The sequence below is a fragment of the Theropithecus gelada genome, chromosome 7b (genome assembly GCF_003255815.1).
Source record: "Theropithecus gelada isolate Dixy chromosome 7b, Tgel_1.0, whole genome shotgun sequence".
In the NCBI taxonomy this organism is placed as follows: Eukaryota; Metazoa; Chordata; class Mammalia; order Primates; family Cercopithecidae; genus Theropithecus; species Theropithecus gelada.
Window position 1 is genome coordinate 71385379 of NC_037675.1, and position 27364 is coordinate 71412742.

At 45.0% G+C, this 27364-nt stretch overlaps 1 protein-coding gene across 2 annotated transcripts in view; it reads left to right on the plus strand.

Moving 5' to 3' along the window:
- SMOC1 (SPARC related modular calcium binding 1) overlaps positions 1–27364 on the plus strand; it is a 152339-nt gene that overhangs the window by 92730 nt on the left and 32245 nt on the right. For both annotated transcript variants that reach the window (XM_025392795.1, XM_025392796.1), the window contains exons 4-7: positions 2893–2992; positions 5090–5137; positions 19628–19684; positions 21612–21692. In XM_025392795.1, coding sequence (XP_025248580.1) covers positions 2893–2992; positions 5090–5137; positions 19628–19684; positions 21612–21692 — 286 coding nt within the window. The remainder of the gene's footprint in view (positions 1–2892; positions 2993–5089; positions 5138–19627; positions 19685–21611; positions 21693–27364) is intronic.

Genomic DNA, 27364 nt, shown 5'->3' on the forward strand with positions numbered 1-27364 from the left:
CATGCTTGAGAGGAGGTGGCTTTCGAACCAGCCCGTTCTCTGCAGTCTACTTGACTGCAGTGCCCAGCTCCCGCAGCGCAGCACCGGGCCAGAGACACAGCCTTGGGCGATGGACTTGAGGGCACAGTCCTCATGGAGACAGAGGCCTGCCTTGGCCATGGGAGTCAAGGTCCCGAGAGTGAGTCAGCATAGCCATTCAGCTCCTGGGACAGGTTTCCCCAGAGGTGATTACAGGCCAAGGAGGAGAAAGCAGCCTGCCAGGCTCCATTAAATTGCTGCCACTGGCGAGGAACTATCTCTAGGAAATATCCCCTGTAGGGTGGATGGAGTCCGAAGGGATCAACTCCACATTTCCAGCAGCATTTCCCACCCAAGTCTGTGGCAGTTACTAGAGGAGATCTGGCCTTTGAAAAGGCCGGCTTGCCAGGCATTTCTGGCACAGCTGAGAACAATCCTTACCACTGCCACTCCATATCCGGCCTTCACTGGGTGCCAAACAATGGACTTCCTTACCTTCAGGTTTGACATTGTTATCCCCATTTTATAGATGGGGCTCAAAGAGCTGAGTGATGTGTCCAGTTCATAACTGGCTGGACCAGGATTCAAATTCAGGTCTGTCTGGATTTGTTTCCTTTCCACCATTAAGGCTCCTCAGAAAGTAGCGTTGACCTGACCCGAAGATATTGCTGTTGGATGAACATTTGGGGTAGCAACCATGACCATGAAAAGAAGTGGGCGTGGGACATACTACTGGAGTAAAGACATTGATCAGAAGACCCGAGCAGCGTCTCAGATGCAGGAGCTGCGGGAAGTGCCTCATTTATACAACATGCACCTTCGTGGTAGGAACAAGGGTCCCCCTATCTTGTCTTATCCTTGATTTCTGTTGATAGGTCCATGGTGAAACAACTTGTCTTGGGGGAAATGACAGTGTTTGGTGCCCACACAAGAGCAGAAGCCTTTCTATAGCTTTTCTGCCTTTGTGATAACTTTTGGATTTCACCCAGGCTGTCAGATCTCTTGTCTCACTGCTCCCTTCCATCCCTTACCACTCAATTTGTATGCTATTACTGTCTAGCCTTGATTCCAACATGTCCTTGATTTCAAGAGGCACATTTTCTTCACACTTTAATATCTTTGCAATTGGCACACATCTTATAATTGAGATCTACATTTAATGTAGTGGGGCTGTTTAAATTGACATTGCAATTTTATAATTGATGGAGACCAAGAATTGAGGAAATGTGATAATGGATGCCTTTATTCAACTCATCAATCACCTACAATGAATGTCAGGCATTATGTTAGATTCTGGGAATGTAGAAATAACTAGCATGCAGTCCCTGGGGTCACAATCTTGAGAGGGGGAGTGGACTGGATAAATCAACAGCTAGAGCTCACAGTGATAAGGGCTCTGATTTGGGGGGCCCCAGGGTGTGTGGGAGGATCAGAGGAAGGAGGCAGGGGAGGCTGGGACTGCTTTGAGGAGGTGTATCACAAAGGAGGAGGGGAATACGAGGGATTAGGAGTAGGTGGGAGACGGGTTGGGGAAGGGCATTCCAGACAAATGGAATAGTTGGAGCAAACAAAGACTCAGAATCAGGAGAAATTAGAACGTGTTTAGGAGCATCAAAGGGTTCTGTGGCCAGCGTGGAGGGTGTGTGCCATGACATGGGCATGAAATGAGGCTGCGGGAATAGATGGAGGCAGATCATGGAGGACCTTGAGTGCATGCCAATGAGTTTCATCTCTATCCTAGATCCCAACATGAATCACTGAAGGATTCTAAGCAGGGAAGTACGCCTCACTGTGTGTTTAGGAACTCCAGATTGAAAGCAGGATAGTGGGGTGGGGCGGGAGGTGGTGGGTAGGGCGACAGCTACTGGAAGAGAAAGAAGAGCTACACTGAAGGATGCAAAAAGCCTTATTCCTTTTTGCTATTCCCAGGCAGGCAGACCTGATCTTGGAGGCTTGAGGAAGATCACACAGTGGTGCAGTGGGGCACCTAGAAATAAACCTGCAGGTTTTACCCCCTTGCCTTAACCTCATCATGTGTGCCCTCATCTCAAGAGAGCCACAAGATCAATAGGCAAGCTGATTTATGAATGGATGCTGGGAAAAGCTAGACAAAGAAGAAAAGCTTACCACTGGTCTTTGCTTGTTAAAGAAATGTCATATCAATCTGCAATGGCAACATTCCAACTTTTACTTGCCAAATTAGTTCAAGGGTTAGAATTTTTGACTGGGTACAGTGGCTCATGCCTGTAATCCCAGCACTTTGGGAGGCCGAGGCACGTGAATCACTTGAGGTGAGGAGTTCAAGACTACCCTGGCTAACATGGCGAAACCCATTTCTACTAAAAATACAAAAATTAGCCAGGTGTGGTGGTACATGCTTGTAATCCAGCTACTTGGGAGGCTGAGGCAGGAGAATCGCTTAAACCCAGGAGGCAGAGGTTGTAGTGAGCCGAGATCATGCCACTGCACTCCAGCCTGGGTGACAGAGTGAAACTGTGTCTCAAAAATAGGGTGGGTTAGAATTTTTTATAATTGGATAGGAGCATACGACAGTGCTAGAGAAAACAAATGTACAGGTATTGGTGAGAATCATCTCAGGAAAAACACAGTATGATGCAGCTATAAAGTGTGAAGAGGAGTAAGAAAGAAGTGGGTGAATTGCTGTGGTTTGCATGGGCGTCCCACAGCAAACATGTACCCAGTGCTGTTCACTGACTGGACCACCCATGAGAGACACTCTGGAGACAGATGTGGGGATAAGAGGTGGAAGGTGCTCTTTCACCATATGGGTGATGCTTTGAAAGGGGTTGGAGATGAGTCTTGATATTGTGACAGAGACTTATGGTTTTCTTCTATTTTCACTTCCCTGAACAGGTGCAGTGCCATACTTACACTGGGTACTGCTGGTGTGTCACTCCGGATGGGAAGCCCATCAGTGGCTCTTCTGTGCAGAATAAAACTCCTGTATGTTCAGGTACCGTAGGGAGGGGCGGGAAGAATGAAAAGGGTTGGAGAGACACCCGTTGGTTGGTCTCCTGCAGCTTGTGGGAGAACCTTTAGAAGGCTGGTGGTGGTGATGAACCTTTTTCTAGGTCAGGGAGGATTCTACTCTAACGTGCTTGCTCAGAAGTCAGCAAATGATAAGGTATGGCAGTGTATGCCGTGTGTGTGTATTTACGGATTTTGAGTTTAGATTTTTGGTTCAATGCTAAGCACTGGCTGTAACCTCATAGAGCTGTGGTGGCGTGTAAGTTGCTAGCTTGTGTGCTGATTCTGATTGCTAGTGGCTCTTGAAGTGCTTTATTGAGATGGATTTTGAGACCACTTGGGAGCTCAGCATCAAAGGCTGTGGTTATCCATTAGTGATAACCTGTCATGGGAGCAGGAGAGGAGAATGGTGGCTTCTGTGTCGTATACTCACCACCCCTGAAGAATGTAATGTAGAGAAATGGAAAATCTTCATAACAGTGGCCCTTAAATCTGACTGATCACCAGCAGTATCTGGGAAATTAAAGAGAACCCAGACATTGAGGCTTCCCCTTGTACATTCTGATCCAGGAGGCCTGGAGGGAGACCTGAGATCCTTGTTTTTATGAAGTCTCTCAGGTGATTCTGATGATTAAACAAGTTAGCAAACTATTGCTTTATAGTGATCCATTGGGTTAGTCCATAGCAAAAATTAAGTTCTTTCTATTCCCAACTTAATAAGCAGAGAAATTGTGCTTTTAGGTCCATTTCATGTGATTGTGGATTAGGGATTTTTACAAGCCCCACAGTGTCCACCTCCGTTCAGATGGTAAAAGACTCTGAGTCACTCCCTTAATTCACTGTGTGGCTCAGCTCTCTCAAAAAAGCCTGTCCCACCCATCAGCTGATTCATATTTCTTCATATCTGTGTGCATAGGGTTTTATTGATTTTCTTATTTTTCATTTTAAGTGCAAACAAAGTATAAAACATTATGCTAAAACCTATGGGAAATTCCAAAGGCTGACAGTCTTGCTATCATGGCTTTTTCTACTTGCTCTGTTACATGAAGGAAAAAGAAAGTGGAAAGGGCTGTTAGAATCTACATCAGGAAACCCAAATTTACAGGTCGAAAAGGGAAGTTTACTTTATTTGTGGTTTACATGGAAACTAGAAACCTTAATTGGGGTTGGGGTAGGGAGGTACAGGAATTAGCCCTCCTTTCAAATGACCTGGAAAATTTCATTTAAAGCAAACAAACGACTAGAAACAAGCCATGCAGGATAATATGTTTGAGTTCTCACAAAACTGGTACGTGGAGAAGAAGTATGACATGGATTAGGGAAATAGAGATTCTTTTCTTTTGGCGGGACTCCACAGATGCCCTTCTGTGGGTGCACCGGTTGTACCCTGCCTGTGTGAGGCTGGACCTCAGCAGAAGACAGGTGCCACAGGGTCAGGACTGGAGGAGGGGGTGCACAGAGCACCCTAGTATATGCAGGGCAAATGCTTGGGCAAACATACCTGCTACCCGCTCCTGGAGGAACAGGCTGTGTCTAGAAAATTGTTTCCATGCCTTAGACTGTTTTGGCCCATTCAGTACAATTGGGCCAACAATTTTCTACTTAATGCAGATGGAAAATCGCTGATTTCCTGTCCTAACCAGCAAGGGATGTCAATCATTGCCTTTGCAGTAAAAGGGAGTTTCTTTTCAGTTGGCCTTGCTGACTGAATATGGCTCTGAACATGGAACTGGTGAGAAGCTGGGGAGATGGGGGTGTAAATGTGAGGGGCAGTTATTGGAATGTTCAATGGGGGAGTTATATGAGTGTGGACTTTTGTAAAAATGTGGTCAAGACTGTTACCAGGGAACCTAGAAATCATAGTTCATCTCAACAGTGCTGGGTTATCAGTGACATTGATGTTAAACAAACCCCACTCAACATGTGTATATGTACTGACATTGTATATAATATTCTTAGATGTGTATACAATACATATATACATGACCATATACTCATAATATCAGGTTTTGCCAACTCTCTGAAAGAAACCAACCGCAATGCATTCTGAGTGGCTATGTTTTTGTTTCCCTTCTCACCCAAGGTTCAGTCACCGACAAGCCCTTGAGCCAGGGTAACTCAGGAAGGAAAGGTGAGTGGAGTTTTATGCTTTATCTAAATGTTTGCTTCCAAAGATGGTCCAAGCAGGATTTCTTAGATGAGATAGAAGGAGCCTGGGGTGAAAGCCTAATGTGTCCTGCAGAACATCTTCTCCATTCTTATTCCATGTTTCTTCTCTGAAGCACCTAAGGTAAGTAAGGCTCATACAGTGATGGACACCAAGCTCCCAGAATTCCTGAGGGAGGTGAGTGAGTATAGAGCCCAAAGCTGAGAAGGACCTTTAGAATGTGAGCCCTGGGAGTCTTGGTTCCGTGGGGAGCTCAGTCAATCAACTACCAGTGTAGCCAGCGTTAAACCAGAGAGGATGAGGAAGGTAGGGTGCCCAAGTCTGCCCTTGACTCTCTTGTTGTGTAAGCACATTTGGACATTTTCCCCCCTTCACTGATCCTCCTTCATAATTGTCCCAGCACATCCAGATTCTCTTCACTAGGGTGAGGCTGGCTTTGTGGGTGTGCGACCTGTTCAGTTGTTATCCTGAAATTCTGAATAATTCTGTCCTTGAGTTCCATGGGACAGTGAAGAGGCAAGTGAGTGGAGGAGAGACACATCACATGAGTGTCTGCTGAACCTTGTCACCCCATTAGCACAAAGCTTTTGTGAGGTGTACTATGTGTCTTCCACAGCATGCTTAAAATTTTAATTTTTCTTTATCTAGGACAATACTAAGTAGCAAATTAAAATAACACCATGACAAGGTAAGAGAGAGAGACTTTGGAATAAAGGACAAAGCTTTGTATTTTAGTGCCTTGAATGGCACTTTTCCCTGCTTTTTGAACGAGAGGCCCTGCATTTTTACTTTACACTGGGCCCCACAAGTTACGTAGCTGGCATCTGTCTGAGGGCTGTTTACTGGACCAGCCAATATGAGCAATAGGTCCCTGGAATATGCTGATCATAGTTTTTAGGATGGAAGACAGTTGGAGGCTTAAGATTCACTGCCACTGACCTCCAGGACAGCATACGTGCAGAGCTGGTAGTTGAATGGAAAGCAGGTGTGCATTTCATCTTGTGTGCCGCCTCTCCAGGACTCCCATCTCAGGCCGAGTTTGAGCCTTCCCACCTGCATCTAGGCCTTGGAAACTACATGCTCATCAGGGCCCATGTGGAACCTTGGCCTTGCTGAGGGTCATTGTGAAGTTCACAGGCTTGTCCTGTGCACACACAATTGCAGGGAGACCAAGGTAAAGCCCTGGGCCCTGCCTACAGTGCTTATGCCATGGGACAGGAAGAAGAGGCGAAGTCACCCACTCTGAATGCAGGAGATAAGGATCTGGAGAACCTGCTGCCCCCAAATGCAGGTGCTCCAAGAAGATGTGGAAGTGGAACAGGTGATACCACCACCTACCAGAAAACAGGGACCAATGGGCCTCTGGGCAGAAATGAGAAAGTGGTTGGAAAAGGGGAGAAGTGCTTCTTCAGGTCCTTCCCAGGGCAGGAGGAAACTGCCATAAGTGTTGGTGGTTCCCTCCTAGGTGGGGAAGTGGGGAGAGAATCTACAAAGACCTGAAATCACCAACGCTGTGAGTAGCGTGTGTTTACTGGGACTGGAAAAGGAAGATGCCTTCAGGTTTTCTATTGCGTGTGTGTGTGTGTGTGTGTGTGTGTGTGTGTGTGTGTTTCTAGCATAGCATTTTTAATTTTTATGTTTTAAAGACAAGATCTCACTATGTTGCCTAGGCTTGCCTCAAACTCCTGGGCTCAAGCAATCCTCCCACCTCAGCCTCCCAGGTCGCTGGGACTACAGGCATGCACTGCTTTTAGTTTTGCTTGTTGTAATGGGAATCTTCAGGAACATCACCTTTATTCCTGGGCATGAGGTCCTGGTGGTAGGAAAGAAAAATTGGCAATCATGCCAAACTGACCACCCAGATTCCCCTCCTCCTAAAGGATCTGAGTATATGATGCTGAATAAAGTGCACACACACTAAACAACTGCCAGCCATGGGATTCTGGTTCTTAAACTGGACAGAGAAGTGCTTTCCAGGGGGATGTGGCTTTGCACCCTGTGGACAGCAATGAGAGACAGACCCGTGGTCATCCCAGGCTCTCACTGGTCCAGTTAGAAGAGGCGGCGGGGAGGGTGGGGGCTGGGGATGTCAGTTTACAGTCAACAGTGAGCACCCTTTGTTCCCTTTTACAGTCGAGCAGTGAGCATCCTTTGTTCCTTTTTAGCTCTAGGGTCAGCTTCCAGAGCCAAAAGAGGGTAGAGGAGCCTGATTCCTCCAGGGGTGATGCAGGAAATGGGGGATAGAATCTGAAGCCTTTATCTCAGAGGGATAAGCCGTTCTCAGTTCCCAGCTCTTTACTCCCTTGCCCTGGATGGGTCCCTTCCTCCAAGGTGGCTCTGCAGAGGCTTCCTCTTTTGTGCAAAGGTCAGGACAAGGCCCTGGTGGGGAATGCTAGGACTCATTCTCCCCTGGAGTCTTAAATTCTATTTAGTGGCCTCTCTTTCCCTGTACTTTGCAGGATCCGATTAGGTGTTGGATCCTCTTCTCTTTGTCTCCTGTGGGCAGTGCAGTGAAGAGCAGGTTCGGGCCACCTGTAGGACGCCACACCTGAAGCCACACCTGTCCAGGAAGCTGGGGTTTGAATGGGGACAGGGTGCGAGAGGGCATTAGTAATATCCTGTGTGGACCAGCCAAGGTTCCTCTTTCAGCTGCCACTTAAGAATGGAATGTGCTCTGGAAGGCAGCAGGTGGGAAGACACAAAGGCCCCTTGTCTGAACTTGTGCCCACACACCGGTTTTCCTAGGAGGCATCTATTTCCCTGAGGCCTGCTGCAAAGAGGTGCTAGGTCTGCACCCTTGTGCAGGGTGAGGGGTATGGCCAGAAAAGAGGTAGGGCAGAGGTCTGGAGGTGTGAGTGGTAGGGGACGGCAGGGCAAGGACGGGACCCAGCCTTCTCTTTCCCTAGCTTCTTGCCTTTTTAAATATCCTCCCCTGACCGGGCTGGGAGGGATTGGCTGTCCCTCCCAGACTGGAAGGAATGAAAAGATGTATTGTGTGACCACGGAGAGTCTGGTCGCCAGCCAGGAATTAGTTCTCTGAAGGAGAGGAGGAGAAAGGCAGAGCAGAAGGAGGCTGGGGGAGGAGGCCCAGAGAGACAGCAGAAGGAAGGGAGGAGGGAGAGAGGCTGGGTTGTAACAGGTCACAGCCATTTGGTCTGAGACAGGAGGCCTGGGTGGCTGTGGCTCCTGGATCCACAGGTGTGGGGCCCCAGGGAAGAAGTGGGGGAAGGAGGGGGAGGCACTGTTATCTTACCCAGATGCACGTGCTCCAGGAGGGGAGGAGGGTCAAAACTTCAGACTATTTACTTAATCCCTTGGAATGTCCTTTCCTCACTCTGTTCTTTGGGCCCCTTGTGTTTAACGGACTCCTTTATGGGCACATGTGTGGTAATTAACACGTGCAGTGTAGGTCCTGGACCATGTGTTTGAGTTTCAAATATCCATTGATCTGGGGCAATCCCATCCTGGCTGCCCCCTCCCCTTCTTATCCTTTGGTCCTGGCCCTTAAAGAGACGTGTGTGTGTGTGTGTGTGTGTGTGTGTGTGTGTGTGAGTGTGTGAGAGAGGGGGACGGTGTACACGTGCATTCACATGTGTTTTATGGATGCTACAGAGGAATATCAGAAGAGACGAAGAGGGCCCCAAACAGCCCCGTTAGCTCTGAAAATGCGCTGCTAAAAGAGTTGAAGGCTGAAGAAGTAGAGATAGAGGTAAAGTTTTGGTTTTCATTGGAGTCATCCAAAGGAAAGTAGATGGGAAGCAGAATGGTTTCAGAGATCAAAAACGTATCCTGCAGCAGCTTTACCTGGCTGTACCAAGGCCTGTGGATTTTTCTGATGGGACTCTTTTTGGGGTCTCAATGCTAATTACCCTAGGTGATTTGAGGAGCTTCCAGGATAACTGAACACAGGTTCAGGGGCTGGCCCTGCTCTTCATTGCTTGTGAAGTGCAAGGAGGGAAGGAAGTTCTTAGCCTCTGGTGGGATGAAGGGGGGCAATGATGAAGAGTGATTAAATGAAAGGATATGGAAAAGCACTTGTGAAATGATTTCTGGCAGTTCTCTGCGAGCTTTTGACTTCTCAGTGCCCAGAACATCAGAGGCCATGGGGTGATGCTGTGATAAATGGCAAGTGAAAATTTAGGGTCACCAGGAATTTTCTGCAGTTTGCATTTTTCCCCTAAGAAGTCTGGGAGTTAGTTGTTTAAGGAAAGTAAGAGAAAAATAAAAATACTAATAAACTCTGCTAAACTTTTCTGCATGGGCTTCTGTATTTGTCAAGCTAGTCTTGGAGAGGGGCAGAACTTCAAAAATCCAACCCGCCTTTAATTTGCAGAGCTTACAAAGAAAATCTCCCACTGGCTGTTCCATAGTATATGCTCCAAGTAAAGAGTGAGTCATATTTATTTCTCCAAGGTCCCTGTCTGTGTCTCTATTTTTGGAGCTGGGTCTACAGGTTGTTGCCAACTTGGAGAACTTGTCACTCAAGCAATGGATGGAGCAGCTCTGAGCGGCAGGCTTAGGACAGGGACAATGGCTGGCAAACATCCCAGACGCAGGGCACTGGGTGGCTCCCAGCCTCAGCCCTCATGAGGTGTTAGCACACCTGAAGGAGGGGAACTTCATTGCCCTGAGCCTGGCAGAGCCGTGTTGGGCTGGCTGTCGAGGGACATTCCACATGTGAAACATCACTCCTGCTCACGTGACTTAAATCTCTTCCCTACTACCTCTTTTTTCTCTTCCCCTAGCACCCCCAGGGGTGTGGGAGGCTGAATCTGTAGCTGATCTCTTAGCATTGCCATCAGATGGGCTGGGCTGGGTTTGGATGGAGATGGGCAGCTGACGACCTCCATGCTGTTGGCTTCTGCTCACATGGCTTTTCCTGGAGAAGGATTCACTCAGATTCTTTGCCTACTGAAACAGAACTGCGCCTGAGCAGCTCCCAAGCCCGAGAGAGGCAGCTCTTTTGCTTTCTGGTTCTCCGAGCTGCCTCCACCAAGCCTGGAATGTTCATATACCAGCTTCGCAGAGGTCAGTTTCAGAAGGGGTGTGCTTGTGTGCTCACACATGTACCATGTCTCCCTCCTTCCCACAGCTAACTGCTCCGCCAGCTTGGCTCCAGCTACTCAACCCCCTCCATTTTGGCCCATATTCCAGGGTCTCTGAAGAAAAGTTTATGCATGAACAGCACTAGACTGAGAGTTTGATTTCTTGCCATATCCTCATCTCCAAGGATTGAGAGAAAATAAGATTTAGGGATCTGGAAAAAGCCTCTTAGACATAGATTCATTTGAATCCCTGGTGGTATTAGTAACCATTGATATTTTATGCTTGGTGCTCTTACTCAGCAAATATTTATGGAGAACTTACTAAATGTCAGGCTTGTTATCGTCACTAAGGACCCAGGGATGAGTATAAGAGTACAAGTCCAGGCCTCACCTCCTGGAGCTCTCATTCTAATGGTTCTTAGCCTTTTATGTTGGAGGTTATTCATCTTCAGGTGTAGGAAAATCCTCCCAGGGGAGCAACAGGCTTCTGTAAGCTCGGGGAAGTTGCCACCTCTGCAGGGGAGGGAAGGCAGGTGGCCCCTCCAAACAGCCCTGTGTGGTAGCTCCTGTAGCCAGAGCCTCTAAGGAAAGCCCCTTGGAGGGGGTGGCCTGAGCTGAGCAAAGCCCTCTGCCGGGTTCCTGAGCCCTCTGACTAGTGCCTTTGTGGGGCCTCTGAAGTCCAGGTGAGAGAGCTCAGAGCTTGTCAGGCCAATGAGAATATGTTCGTTTGCTCCCTGCTCCCTGCCTAAGTTCCAGTGTGGCACAGCAGCTTGCAGAGAGGCAGGGATGTGGGCACACAGGTGGACAGGCCTTGGGCCTGCTTCTGACCCCTGGTCTCCAGCTCGGAGGGCCACAGAGTGCGTGTGGTAAAGGCCGAGGAACTGTCTGTCACTCTCAGGTTCCATTGCAGCGATCCTGTGCTTACAGAAAGAAACATGTGAGATTCAAGGGCTGTTTATTCTCAAGTTTCTTTGGAAAGGCAATGGAACTAGTAATAGCTGAAACAATTTTTAAAAAGAAAAATAAAGTGGGAGGAATCATTTTACCTGATTTTAAGATGAATAAAGCTAGAGTTTTAAAGATAGTGTTCCTCCACAAATAGGAACAGATGCATAAATCAATGAAACAGAATAGAGGACCCGGAAATAGATGCACAAGCAAACAGCGTTGTAGCAGTTGGACATCCAGCAAACAAAAAAAATCAACAAATCAGCCCCAAAGCCTCAACCTAAACCTCAGGCCTGATACGAAAATTAATTCAAAATGGATCACAGATTTAAATGTAAAATGTGAAGCTATTAAAACTTTTAGAAAAAAACAAGAGAAAATCTTCACCACCAAAACATGATAAAATAGTGTATATAAATTGAACTTTAAAATTCACTCTGCAAAAAGTGCTGTTAGATAATTAACAAGAGCGACAACAACAAAAAACTACAGCCTGGGAAAAAATATTTACAAACTGTTTATCTAACATAGGACTCATATCTAGAATATATAAACAACTCTTAAAGCTCAGCAGTTAAAAAACAGTTTAATTAGAAAATGGTGGCCTGGCATGGTGGCTCACACCTGTAATCCCAGCACTTTGGGAGGCTAAGGTGGACGAGTCACTTGAGGCCAGGAGTTCAAGACCAGCCTACTCAACATGGTGAAACCCTATCTCTACTAAAAAAAACAAAAAAACAAAAAAACCACACAAAAATTAGCCAGGCACAGTGGCACGCACCTGTAATCCCAGCTACACAGGAGGCCAAGGCAGGAGAATCACTTGAACCAGGGGGTGGAGGTTGCAGTGAGCCAAGATTGCTCCATGGCACTCCAGCCTGGATGACAGAGTGAGACTCCGTCTCAAACAAACAAACAAACAAACAAACAAAACAAAAAATTAGCCAGGCATGGTGGCATGCGCCTGTGATCCCAGCTACTCAGGAGGCTGAGGCAGAAGAATCGCTGGAACCCAGGAGGTGGAGGTTGCAGCGAGTGAGATCATCCCTCCAGCATTGGCGACAGAGTGAGACCCTGTCTCAAAAAGAAAAAGTAAAAATTGGCCAAATGCACAAATAGACATTTCACCAAGGCAGACAAACAGAGGGCAAATACACACACAAGAAGAGGCTCAGCATCATTAGCCACAGGAAATGCAAAATAAGTCCATGGCAGGATGTCACTACATATCTATTAGGAGAGCTGAAAGAAAAAGTAGTGCCAACACCAAATGATAGTGAGGCTGCCGAGAAACTGGACCTCTCATACATCATCACTGGCAAGAATGTAACATGGTATAGCCACACTGCAAAAATACTTTGGAAGTTTCTGAAAAACAACTAACCATACATTTACCATATAATCCAGCAGTTGCACTCCTGAGCATTTATTCCAGAGAAATGAAAATGTATGACCACACAAGAAAACCTATACACGAACAAGAAGCAGCTTTATCTGTAATAGCCGAATGTAGACAAGAAAACAAACCCAAATGTCCTTCAGTGGGTGAAACAAACTGTGGCACAGTAGTACTGCCCTACCCACGGTCAACCATGGGCTGAAAATATTCAATGGAAAATTTCAGAAATAAACAATTTGTAAGTTTTAAGTTGTGAGCTGTTCTGAATAGTGTGATGCAATCTTGCACTGTCCTGCTCCCTCCCACCTGGGATATGAATCATGACTTTGTCCAACATACCCATGCTGTGTACCATCCCTGTCACTTGGGGCTGGCTCTGTTACCAAGTGGATAGATTGCAAAATGAAGAAGGATGAGTACAATACAATCAGATATCCTGAGTGAGAGACAGTATTCATATAACTTATAAAAGTATGTTGTTATAATTGTTCTGTTTTATTATGTTATTATTGTTTATACTGTGCCTAATTTACAAATAAACCTTTATCATAAGTATGTATGGGAAAAAACAGAATGTGTAGGGTTCGGAACTATCCACAGTTGAAGGCATCCACTGGGGGTCTTGAAAGGTAACTGCTGTGAGTAAGGTGGGATCCCCTATCCATCTATACCATGGAAAAATACTCATCAATAAAAAGGAATGAATTGTTGATATATGCAACCACAACTTGAATGAATCTCAAGGGCATTATGCACATGAAAAAAGCCTGTTTCAAAAGGTCATATATTGCATGATTCCATTTATATAACAGTCTAGAAATGGCAGCATTATAGAGATGGAGAGCAGATTAGTGGTTGCCAGGTGTGAGGAATGGGGTGGAGGAGGGAAAGTGTAACAGTAAAGGTGGCACAAAGGAGATCTTTGTGCTGATGGAATAGTTCTAGGCTGATGGTGGTGGTGGTTACCCGAGTCTACACATGGATAAAATTGCAGAGAACAATACACAAAAATGAGTGCGTTTAAAACTGGTAGAATCTGAGTGAGGTCCATGGATTATACAAATATCAGTGTCCTGATTTTGATTTTGTGCTAATTATACCACCTAGATAATTAAAGGGCTTACCCATATCATCATGTTAACTGTAAAGCTGTTACCATTGGGGAAAACTGGGCGAGGGGTACACAGGACCTCTCTGTATTATCTTTCCTACTTCCTGTGCATCTATAATCATTTAAAAATAAAAAGTTAAAAAAACATTAGCCGAGTCTTCTGTGTGAACCCAGCCCTGATCAGACTCCTCTGCTGCCGGTGCTTCCTCTTCCTCTTCCATCCCTGGTTTGCCTTTTCCCCAGCCTTCTGTTTTTGCTCTTATTCAGGGGACTGTAGAGCTCGAGGATGTGGGAACTGCCTGCAAAAAGGCAGCTTTCAGCTTGTTTTCACTTCTTTTGGGAGGGAACATGCAGGTAGGTACATGGAATATAAAACACTGACCTCCAGCTTTGGAAAGAACCTGACATGCCCGACCACTTCTGCTCTTACAGATCAGAATCAGGAAAGTTCACCATCCATTTCTGAGCCTCGCTGGTCATGGCGCATGCATCTCAGAAAATGTTGAGGTGGCCTAGCATTCCATCCTCCTCCAGGTCTGATTCAGGGCAGGCTCTTGAGGGACTTTTGCAAACAGACACGGTTGCCTCCTTACGATGCCCAGAATGAGTCGTCTCCACTTCCACACTGAGCCTCAGAGTCACATGTGGAGAGGGATGATGGCTCTGGCATAAATGTGGTCCCTTCAAAGCAAGAACCTTCCAGCACTTCTACCAGGCTGAAGTTTATCTCCATGTATTTTTCAAAGATGGACAATGGCAACCTGAAAGAATATGAGGGAGGGTCACCAGTGATGGACATGGTTTGGGGAGAGCCCAAGAATTGAAGGGGACTTGGGATTGTTGAGAGACCTTCCACATCTCAGGATGGGGGAAGTGGTTTCTTTTTTCCTCATTCTCCAAGGCTTCTCAGTCTCAGAGACCCCAAGAGATGCCGTTAATACAGATTCCTCCTCTGGCCTCTTTGAGACATTTGCTTTTGAAGGACCTGGAAGAGAAAGCTCTTTGTATGTGGCCAGAATAAACTCATTGTACACTCAAACAATTAACTCCTCAATGGACTTGCCAGCCCCTTGAAAGGCCTGGCCCTGCGTCCCTGGACCTCTTGGGCTCTATTCAGTCCCTTAAGCACACCAATGTTTTTGGGTTTTTGTTTTGTTTTGTTTGTTATTCTGAAAAGTCTTTCCCTGAGAATGGTCCGAGCGGATCAACATTGTCCTCAGCCCGGCATTTATCTCTCCTCGCCAGCGAATGTCAATCAGGAATCAAAAAGCCAAACAGAGGAGGCTTTGAACGGTGTCATCGGGGTCGAAGTGACTTCCAGCTGTCTGTGCGTGGGCCAGGCCTTCTCGCAGGGCAAGGAATTGTGCTGTCACACAAACCCACTGTCTGTATAGGCTCACAGAGCCCATGCGGGGGCTGCAACTTTCTGGGCCTGCACCTGCAAGGACAAGGCATGACTGGGGGTTGGGGAGTCTCTGGAGGCCAAATGCCAGGGCTCTGGGACCAGGCAGTTTCCAAAGCTGCTTGCTGCCTCTGGGACCTTGATCAAATCACTTATTTGCATTGTTACTCCATTCTCTTTTTATCTGCCTGGCTTCTCCCTCCGCTCTGGCTAGTGGTGAGAATAGATGAGGAAAGCTACCTGCCAGGAACTGAGTGTTGCAAAATGTGGTAATACTATTATTACTGTTGCTCTTGACATCCTCCGTGAGAATGCTTTCAGTTTGCCTTATTTATTTGTTTGTTTTCATGTTTCCAAATTTGCCTTTTTTCTCCCTCCCTGTAAGAAAAAGGATAATCTTTGAATTGGCTTTTTTTTTTTTTTTTAAGTGTTTATCCTCTTCTAAATCTGAAAGATTATTATAGTATTAAAGAGAAATACTCTCTGAGGTCCAAAAGAATCGCGAATATGCACCAAACATCATCACATACATACACAGATTCAGATATATTTTTCTTTAAAACGGATGGAAGAGTCTTCCCCCAAATTAAGGACCACTCAATCTAGCTGCTGCTGCTGCCTGATGATTTATTTGTGATGACTTGGGCACACCTCCCTTTTTGTTTTAATAGCTTTATTGAAGTATAGTTTACATACCATAAAATTCACTCATTGTAAATGTACAACCCAATGAGTTTAATTCATGGTGTTGTACAACTGTCACCAGAGAACATCTCCTTCACCCCCAAAAGCGACCTTGAACCCATTCACAGGTATTTTCTACTCCTACCTGTAGCTCTAGGCACCCCCGGATCTGTTTTCTGTGTCTATAGATTTAGACTTACTAGATATTTCATATAAATGGAATCGTGTGGTATTTACATCTGGAGTTTTACACTTAGCATAATGTCTTTGAGATTCTTCATGTATATTGTCACATGTATTAGTTATTCGTTCCTTTTTAATGGCTGAATAGTATTCTACCATATGGATATATCACAATTTATCTATTCACCAGTTGACAGACATTTGGATAGTTTTCATTTTGAAGCTTTAATGAAGCTGCAGTGACTATTTCTATACATGTCTTTGTGTGGACATGTTTTTATTCTCCCAGATGGGTTCTAGGAGTGGAATTTTGGGGTTGAAAAGTTTATGTTTAGCTTTTTAAAGAGACTGTCAAACTCCTTTCCAAAGTAGATACCCAGTTGTACATTTTCACCAGCAATGAACAGGGGTTCCATTTCCTCCACATCCTTACCAACACTTAATATTGTCTATCTTTTTATTTTAGCCATTCTAGTGGCTGTTTAGAAGTATCTTGTTGTGGTTTTAATTTGTACCTTCCTAATGATTAATGATATTGGGTATCTTTTCATGCATTTATTAGCCATCTGTATCTCTTCTTTGGTGAAATGTCTGTTAAAATATATTGTCCATATTTAAATAAGGTTGCTTGTTATTGAGTTGTAAGGTTTACCTTATTTTCAATTTAAAAACTTTGATAGGATTTTAATTTTGTAAACCCAATTTTAAAAGTAAGCAGTTGAATAAGATGGTTTGCACTCATGGAATTATAGATACCCTTTAATAGGCCTTTAAAGTGTTTTATACCTACACAAAAAAGGGTCCCTTTTGTGGGCAAGTATCCTTCAGTTTCAGAAGAGGATATTGCTATCCAGAGAAGTAGAAGGAGGGGCTCAACTTATCCAGAGTGTTAGATGTATTCGATGTAAACTGTTAAATGTAAAGGGGGAATTGGAGTGTGACTCCCCTTGAGACTGGGAGGCAGGAGCACACATAGAAACTTTGCTCTCTCCCCAGGACCCAGTGTGAGGCCTGGTGTTGCTCCAGGGCTTGCCTGGAAACAGAACTGATGTAGACCTTGGATCTAGGCCTTGGACTTGTGTTTGGTAGGAGAGGTGCTCTTATTTGCTGGGTCAGAAGCCAGGAGCCCAGGTGCCCGGAGATGATGGTTAGAGGGTGCTGTTCGCTTTGGCTTGGCTTCCCAGCCTTTGAGAATGCTGGATTTCACAGGTGGTTCCTGGCAGCAGGGCACCTTGTCTTTTCTCACTTCATAAAGATTTCCACTTAGGACCTCCCTGTGGCAGACCAGCTGTATCTCTTCACCCTCAGTGACCCTACCCTGCGGGAAGATTCCTTCCCTGCACGTGGCTTTATGCTTCATGGGCTTCTCTGACTGCATCTGGGAAATCTGTGGAACTGCTTGACCTGCAAAAGGGCAAAGCTTCCCCAGAAAACTTTCTTTGCCTTCCTTGAGTGCAGACCACCTTTGCTGATGGCTGGGCCAGATGGGCAGTCCAAGATTTTCATCTGGATGATGGGAGAAATGAACAGAATGTTTTCAGTTATCTTGCTCCAGAGAAGAGATACAGCTCTTGTGATATGGGAGGATTTTAATACCTACATTGAGCATTAAAATATTACATAAGCCATATGCACTTGAGTTCTCACTATCATCCCTCTTGGAATGTTTGATTTTTCACTTTCCCTTTGTTAGCCTGTAAGACTCCTAAAATGAAGCCACCCTGTGTGGAACGGCTGAGCACACTGTGCTGGACTATTTAGACTATGAACTCTGTATCCGGCAGGCACAACCAAATGTGCATTGCAGCTGCCAAAAGACTCAATTCAGTGGCTCATTGAATTCAATGGAAAGAGGTGTTAATAGAGTCAGGGGAAGTGATGCTATTAAAAAAATGACATTGTGTGGCTCTGCTCTGTGTTTATTCTCCCTCAATGACTTCCAGATCAAACTCACACAGTTTGGCATCAAAAGATGCCTGTTTTGGACTCCAGTTTGAGGCAAATAACATATCCAGCATAGATACTCTTCTCTTCCTGCTACATCTCATTTCTTGGGATGATTGTCAGATGATTCAGGATCACTTTGGCTCCTGCAAGAGTTGGGTCTTAGTGTCAGTATATGAGAATAATAGCAGGGTTAGGTGTCACGCGACTGTCAGCTCAGCTGCTGGCCTCAGCCTCTAGCAAGGGTTAGAGTCTCCATAGCTCTTGAATCTTAAGCTCCCAAGGGTGAGATGTTGATGCAAAAAAGAGATCAGGACTCTGTATTCTCTCTCCCTCCCCCAGTAAGATGCAGGAAAGTCGGCCAAAGGTACTGAGAGCTCCAAATGGTAGAGAGTTGTTATTATTGATGATCTGACTGGCGTCACAGAGACTATCTGAGAATGTGCATTCTGCATAAATAGTTAATGCTCCGAGAATATAGTGTTCCATCCTAAAAGACCTCTAAGGGGCCTTGAGAAGAGAAGGATGGTATAACCATCAAACCACCTGAGACAACAGTGCTCCCCTTCCCTCCCCACATGGAGAGAAATCTCTTAAACTATGTATCCTTAAGAGGGACAAAGATACCCTCTCCCAGCCTTCTCTAAGAGGGTACAATTATTTCTTAGGGGATGAAAAACACTTACTCATTTTACATATGAAGCAAACATACATATACAGTTTATTTGCATTACTAAAATTTCATTAGGGAGATGATTCAGAAAAAATTACCTAAAAATGCTCCTTAGATGAGTGATAATGGAAAAAAGGTTGAGAAACATGGCTCTAAGTTAAGGTTTTCGGGGCCCTGATGAAAGAACTCAGAGTCCTGGAAGGTAAATAAACAAAGTCTGCACTAACTCCTGACCTGCAGAGGTTCTTGCTGTGCAGAGAGGACTGCCAACACTATTAGAATGATAAGCATTAGGACTTTGTTACTGGGAGCTCCCTGCTCCAATCATCTATGTTAGAAATTTCAAAGCAAGTGTAGGGTGATTTCTGCAAAGTCCCATGTCCTCTCCCATTTTGCTTGCCCTCCCTCTTATTGGGAATTGGGGTGTTTGCTATTTCACAGTTAGAAGTATTCTAATGATACCTGATTCTCTTCAATTCAGTGTGCTGGAGAGAGAATGGCTCTTCCTACCTTCTTATCTTTTTTAGGTGAGAGTGGAGAAACAGCGAGGAGATTGGAAGGGAATAGCACATAGGTCTCTTGTTTTCCTTGAACTCTTTAATCAGGGCCACCGAGCTGGTAGCTTCAGGGCAGGAAAGGAGCTGGGGACACCAGAATTTGATGCCATAAGGATTGCCAACCTTATCCTAACATGCTTGGCCATAACTCAGGGCTAACTCAGGAGATACTGCCTCCCAGTTTTCCTGTGGGAACAAGGGCCAGCAGAGTCATACTGGTATCCTCAGATTTGTGAGAAACGGTTCCCCAAAGCCATGAAGCTTTAGCTCCTCTCGTTCATGCCTTGGGGTGGTGAACACAAACCTGGATTTGTTTTGCTCTTTTGTCTGTCTGTGGTTCTCTTTTCCTTCTTGCCCTTTTCTTCTTTTGTTTCTTTATCTTTGGTCTCTTCACTGGGACTTGGCCGGGCCTTGTACAAACCCCAACCATTCAACAGTGCTGGAGAGTAGATAGTATTTACCTCAATAATGGTAGTCTCCTTTCGATTCTTTTTAACCCTCAATTCAGATGACGGATCTAAGCCGACACCCACGATGGAGACCCAGCCGGTGTTCGATGGAGATGGTAAGCTCTTGCATTACTTCGGATGTTCATTCTCCCACTCATTTTCAGGTTTGGGAAAGGTCTTAACGCTGGATGTTTGTTTAAGTTTTATTATTATTATTTTCTTTTTTAATTTCAATTTTTCCCAGTGTAAGCTGGGTTGTTTTAACCTTTTGAAAAAATGCAAATCCTCCCAGGAACTGGTACACTCTCCACTTCTGGAAGGGCCCTCTGTTCTCTCAGGCTTCCTGCCTGTCTCCTGGTGTCCAACAATAACACAGCCTGGACAGACCCTTGGAGCTGCCAAGACCCAGGAATCACGGCTGAGAAAGATAGGCCGGCAGTGTCCCTTCAGTAAATTAATTGGCACTTACAAGTGTCCACTCTGTGCCTGGCACTGTGTGAGCCCCTCTGGGGGATGAAAAGGAGGTTTGGAGATGTAAGCCTTTGCTCTCAAGACAGCTGCAACTCTTAGAGTGCTTTATGTGTTAAATTACGTGGTCTCCGTTCTTATTGTCGTAGACATTTACGGAAGAAAGAGATCACCATGGTCTGGGAAAAGCTTTCGTGAAGAGCCAGGACTTGAGCTGGATCTTGAAAGTGGAGGGGAGGAGTCTGGGTGTTCCAGGCAAGGGGCTGGCATGGACAAGAGGGGAATGAGGTAGGGATGGGATACAGTGAGGAAAGTCGCAGGAAGGAGATTGGCCAGTGGGATTGATTTGTGCAGGTTGTAGGGACGTTGAGAGTTGAGGCAGGACATTTTGGAGAAGAGAAATTCTAGGTCAAGAGAAACTGTGGCTGGTGGCAAAAGAGAGGCTGGAAGTCTCTGGAGGCATAGAGAGAGGATAGGAGTGCGGGGTGCAGGAGGTTTAGGTTGGGGTGCTCAGGGCCTGTACTCTTCAGTGTACTGTACTGAGTACTCCATATTCCCCTGATGAGGACCTGGAAGTTTGGCAGAGTAAAGTCTCTAAAATACGACAATAAGGTTGGGATTTTAGTGCAATATGTAGCAAACTGAGCATCTCCTAGCTAAGTGTATCCAGTCCTGGATCATGAGACTGGACAGAGAGACAGAAGAATAAAAAGAAATCATGCCACAGGTTCATGCTGTGGCTATGGATGTCGCTAGCACAAGCTCAGTTCTGAGGAAGATTGAAATATACAATATCCTTTACAATCAGCTCACTTATGGGAAGGTTTGTATGCTCATGTCTGAAAGTTTAGATGTAGATGTCTCTGTGATCCACAGAGGTCCTGGATCATTGACAAGTCTGGGACCCTGGGGGTTCAGGTGAGGGACAGAGACTGTCTCATCTTGGGAGACCTCCCCAATACCCTCATTGAAGGTCACTCCACAGTATACTCAGGGTCACTTAGGATTTCCGCCTGTCCACTGAGTGACCAAATCCTGGAGAGCCTGGAGGCACCCTGGCACTCTCTGGATGGAGGAATCCAGCCTCTGCGCATGAGAAGCCATTAGAAAGGGGATTGAAGCACACATGAGATGCACTCCTTTCTTTCCCATCTGGAGCAGTCTCGGCTCAGCCGTTTCCTCTAGAATGGTCTCTGTGGTTTGTTTGGCGTTCATTTGTTGATTTATCCCCTTTAAATCTTCTCCCAGGGAAGCAGCTGAGAGGGACTTGGCTTGGCCCATGTTCCTTACCTCCTGGGATAATATTTTTATTCCTGGATGGAGTGCTCAGCACCTCTGCATTCTGACCACTCTGCTTCCCAGCACAGGATGCCCTGATCAGCTCTTATGAGCTGTTGGGGAGAGGAGCTTCCGTTGTGAGGAAGGAAGGGGAACTGGGAGGAGTGGATGTGGGAGAGAACTGAAGCCTCAATGCCTCAGACTTTGAAAAATGGCTATTAAGAAGTCTGAGGTTACACTTCCACTCACATGGTCTCTTTGCCCAGACTTTTTCTCTCTCTTTTTCCCCACCCCTAGAAATCACAGCTCCAACTCTGTGGATTAAACACTTGGTGATCAAGGACTCCAAACTAAACAACACCAACATAAGAAATTCAGGTAACTAACCTTCCTTGGATTATATATGTACCCAATTCATCCTTCTTTGCCCCATGGTTCTGTGACTTCTTATTGTGTGGATTTGGGAAAGTCATTTAATTTGCCTGGTTGTCAATTTCTATAGCTATAAAATAAAGAGATTGAATGTGTTAATCCCTTCCAACTTTAATTTTATTCAGTTATCATCTCAGGGATCATCTTTCTTAGGTCATTGATCCTCTTAACAATTTTTTTGACTATATATTGTAATATTTTGATTAACTTTCCATATGCCATGCAGAAGAATTTGAAAGAAGAATGACTGGACATAAAGAAGTTGGACTTCAATCCTGGAGGGAGTCGATTCTGTGTGTTTTGAAGGCTCTAAATAGCTGCTTACAGTCACGTCTTCTCTGGTCTGATCTTCTCTGGTCTGATCTTTTAGGGGGTCTTGTGAGTGGTCAAGTTTGAGCACTGGCCAAACCCCTGGTAGAAAGATGATAATTTTTGAAGGGTGATCATATTTGTAGGATTATTTTGTAGACTCTGTTTAATATCAGTAAAGACCAGAGTCAGTAAAGTCCATTTACTATCAATAAAGACTAAATGTTCATCAACAGGAAAATGTGTTCACAAGCCAAATCTGTATCTCTATCAAGGAGGATCATCTTTTCAACCAAAGACTTCATTATGAGAAATACCACTCTGCATAATTTATGCCTGGTTGTTGAATTTAGCCATATCATCTTTTCCTTATAGGTGGCAAGACTATGGATAAAAGATATATGACTTTGAACCAGCAGGCAGAATTTTACATGACCATTAATTAATGAGTGTCCTGTCATTGGTCCCCTTTAAGTTGACCTGTTCACCAACTCTGTCCTAATGGTGGTAATGTGGCATTAGAATGCAAGGAATGATATAGACCAGGAGGTGAATTCAAATGCCATCAGTTGAGTTCCTCTGTGACTTGGGTTTGTCAGTGCCTTTTCATGTGTCTGTTCACTGACAAAAGTTGGAGATATGGGATGGTGGAGTGAAAGGAGACTGTGAACTCCCTTGAGTCAGTCTTTGACAGAAGAGTGCAGTGATTAAAGCACAGGCTTTTAAATTAGTGAAACCTGGGTTCACAGTCTAGCTCCAACATTTAGTGACCCCAGTCAAGTCATATAATTTCTTTGAGCCTCAATTCTCGTTTGTAAAATGGGATCACAATCTCTCCCTCAAAGGACTATGGTTAAACGTTAACTAAGTTAGTGTCTATATGACACTCAATTGATGCCTGGCTAACTGATAAATTGTAAGTACATGTATTTACTATTATCATTATTATTGGTATGAAAAATGGGAATAGTAATGATGGTGCTTATTTTGAAAATTCTTCAATCAGAAAGAATTTATGATTGTCACCTTAAGCAAAGGCATCTTCTTAGGACCCCCTCCATTCCCCTTTCCCTGTTAGGCAAATATAAATCAAATAGAAGTGGCTTTGGTGCCTGTAGTGCCTGATGGTGGAAGTAACATTTGCAACTGGTCTCCTAGTCCCTGAGGCCCTGAAAGGTCTGCAAGGCCCCCATGAGTTAATTCTCATTCTGTGACCAAATGGAAGATATGAAGGTGAGCTCTCTGAGTTGTAATATACAGCACTTTTTTGCCTGAAACACTCACTTGGCATTTAACAGTTGCTTCTTTGAATTTCTTTTTCACTTACCCATGCATTTGATTGCTTTGGGGAATGATGGAGGAGAAAAGATCATCATTATTATCAGTAAAATTAGAATAGCACTGCCATAATAGCTACTTTGTGTCAGGTCCTGTGGAACTTTACATTTGTCATCTCACTTGAGCTTCACCATAACCCTTTGAGATAGCTATTGTTCTTGTCTTCATCTTGCAGATGAAGAGTCAGAGGCTGAGACAGAGGAAGTAACTTGTCCTGAGTCACAGCTAGGGAGTGGTTGGGCTGGAGAAAACTAGTTATCCTTGGAAATAGAGTGTCTGTCTTCTTTGGTTGTATTCTCTGCATGTAGTAAAGTGGTGAGGTCGAAGTCAGTTGATAATGTTTGCTTCTGCTGAAGTTCTTCTGCTTTCATTCCTACTCTCCATTTGGATGAGAATAGGGTCATGTTGAGAAAAGGATTCTGGACAGGTCCATCCACCTTCCTTTTGCTGGGGTGGCCTGGCCACCTTTATTTTTCTCTGGCTGACCCCAGTTATATCTGTAAGGTTAGTGTATATGATAGGATAGTTGGGAGAGACCTAACAGTTCCCTGGGAGAAACTGAGATCAGGGATAACTGTTAGAGATGGATGACCTAGGAATCTTCTACTAAACTGGAACTTTTTCCATTGTGATCAGCTGGTAATATTAACTGAATGTCTATCAATCTCTTTGATATAATTATATATTAGCTATATGGTGCCACAAAGACCTGTAACAGGGGTTGTCAAATGGTCGCTTGCCTGTTTTTGAAAATAAAGTTGGGTTGGATCACAGCCACAGCCATATATTTGTGTAGTGTCTGTGAACATTTTCATCTAAATAGTAGAGTGGAATAGTTGTGACAGACCCTGTATGGCCTGCAAAGCCTAAAATATTTATCATCTGAACCTTTATAGAAAAGCTTTCTGGCTTCTGGCATATATGATTGAAATAGAAGCATTTGGATGGGAGTGTGTGTATGGGGATGTCTGGGGATGTCTTACTTAAGTTTTCTGGCCCATCTCATAGACCAGGCAGGAGGATGCTTCCTAACATGCCCAGGTAAGCCTGCATCAGCACAGGAGCTCTGAGGCAGCTCACAAGGCTCTTCACCATCTCACACAAACCTTTTCCAAGCTTTAATGTCCAGGTCTGGTGCATGCTGCCACAAACGGGTTGCCAAAAAAGCATCTTGAGGTTTGGCTTTCTTAGGCATGGTTTATCTCCACTACACAACTGGTTCCACTGGACAGCTGAAGTTTTGCATGTAGCGGAGATAAACCACGTAATGGCAAAATCATGGACTTTGGTGTCAGACAAACCTATAACCTGGTTTCCAATGCTAGCTTCCCACTGAGAGGCTTAGTGAGCTTGGGAAAGTTAATTAACTTCCCTGAGTCTTGATTTCCTTATATGTAAAACAAAGTTTTAGTGCCTTGCAGGATTTTTTTGTGAGGACTCAAGAGCGTCTGTGTAATGCCTGACACATAGTAGGTACACCATAAATGATTTTTTATACCCAACAAAACACTAGTGACTCTTGGTGGAATATCTTTATGTCTTCTGCTAGCCACTTGTCACATGTTATCATATTTGGTTTAATGAGAAGTCAAATATACCTTAATGATAACTTATATCTGGATATTTGGCTCTAGTAGGGACTGGAGCCTCTTGGCCAAACACCTGAGAAAGTTTTTCATTGAGTTTGATGGACCATCCTGGGTTCAGGTGTGCTTCAACCTGCATTCCCCTGGGGAGGTTGCCATGGGACTCCGTGAAGCCCATTGGGTTGAGAGCTCTTCTTCTCAGCTGTCTCTCAGAGGCAAAAAGGCTATCCCAGTTTCTTTTACACCCCACACATCCTTTTTTCACATTCAGACCCTGTGACGCCAGGTTTGTTTTCTGGCCTGGGGACTGTTGACATTGGAAAGGTTCCACTGGGCAGCTGAAGTTTTGCAATAACATGACACATATGCCTGCAGACTCTCCTAGTCTCCTTCTCTGCTCCTGGAAGTTTTGGCTCTTGTTTTTAAGGCTTTGTCATGTGTTCACTATGGTCAGTGTCACCTTTTGAGTACTTGGCAGGTTCAGCATTGACAGATTTGCTTCTTTGCTCTTCTCTTCAGTTTTTGCCTCCATTGAACCCCTCCTCCATTGCATCTCCAGCGCACCAGGAATTCCTTTCGCATTCAGGAAGACAATGTACCTGGCCAGCTAATACCCTAGAACTCGAGAGCCGCATCTTCCCATAAATGAATGTTGGATGGAGCCTCTGTTCTGCTTTTATAAGGAAATATGAATGCTTGCTAAGTTTTTTTTTTTTTTTTTAAATCAGGGGTTGGTTACCAAGGCATTTCTTAATATACCTAGTGTTTAAAATATTTTTTTTACCATCTACATGTTACAGATGATAAAGATATGAAATAAGTGACAAGAATTAGGTTTCATCTAATTCTTCATCTTATCTTGTCATGTTTCTAATTTGACTATGTGCAGGCACTTTCCTATGGCTCTGATTTACATCTTTGTTTCTATATGAAAAACTTCCACCCTTTCTCCTCTGGGCAAGTATAATCTCTCAGGAAATATGGTCATGCAGCTCTTCTCTGTGCAGCATAGTAATGTTCCCAAGGCCCACCACTCATTTCCTTCTGCCCTGGGGGCTTGACTCTGTAGCCTCAAGTGGAGTGGAGTAGTGTGAGTTCCCTCTTTGTTTTGTCATCTCTTTCTTTCCTTTGTCCCTGTTTTTTTCCAGTTAACTTCTTCCATGATCTGATCAAGGACTTCAAGGAGGCCCTAGACCCTGGCCCTGTGAGTTAAATCCAAAAGGGCCATGCCTTTCCTCCCCTGCCTCTTAGACCCACAGCGCTTCCTTTTCTACATCATTGAAGGGAGCAGCTCATGGTGACTCTGCTCCCTGGAGACACAGCCATCAGCACAGACACAAGGTGGAAATGCATTTCTTTTAAGTTTTACCATGAAAGTGACACCCTGGCCTCCTCGTGCATGACTGTGACTGTGTTTGCTCAAGTCACCTGACCTGTCACAGGTAAGCTGTTCACAGTGTCAGAGTGCAGCTCTTCTAGGCCTGCTTCAGGCCCCTTGACCACGTCTTGGATTGCTCCTTCCTCACCCAGGAAGTTCCTGCTGGGATAGCTGCTATGACTGGGACTTGGGGTCACTGAGGCATCTGCACCTCCTGGCTGGATTCCTCCACCCCCCAAGCCAGCACTCTTGGCCCGCCTAGAAACCGCTGACTGATGTAATGACTTGAGGCCTGGAAAAATAAACAGCTCACAGGGAAACCAGCGGTAGCCATTGTAAGCAAATACCCCACGGCCACCTGGAATCTCGCACATGACGTGATTGGAAGGAAGAATGAGTAATCCACTAACGTTAGCAGCCGAGGATGGGTCTGGGCTTGTGTGCATTTAAAATATCTATATAAAAACACACACTGGATATTTATTTCCATAACTGGCCTTCTGGATGTCTGCCCATCTCTCTCATGCAGGTGCCTTGGTCAATCATAGCCAGTAGAATTGAGCTGGGGATGGGGGATGGGTGGTCATCCCTATGGCTTTCTCCATGGCAACAAAGGCCTTGTTCTTTCTTAAAATTTCCCTTTGCGGAGAGAAGCAATAAACACACTTGGAGGCCCCAGGGAGCCTAGCCGCACAGTCCATTTTTACCTTGTTTTAAAATTAGCTTTCCTGGTCGCCTTGCTCCTTCGCCCCACGTTGTCTGCTTGGAACACAAAGGTGTGGGAGGGTGAAGGGATGGCTGCAGGACCCAGCACTGGGACGACGTGCTGCACCAGCAAGGGTTCTGTTTCTGTTTCTGGAGGTGAGTGTGTCTGCTTTTTAATGTTTGATAGCAAAACTATGTGCCCTGGTATTTTCTTTTGGCCTCTGCTGCTAAGACACTGAAATTAAAGATCTTGCCCAGGTATTGCCATTGGCTCATTCCAATTTTCTGGAAGTCAACTACAG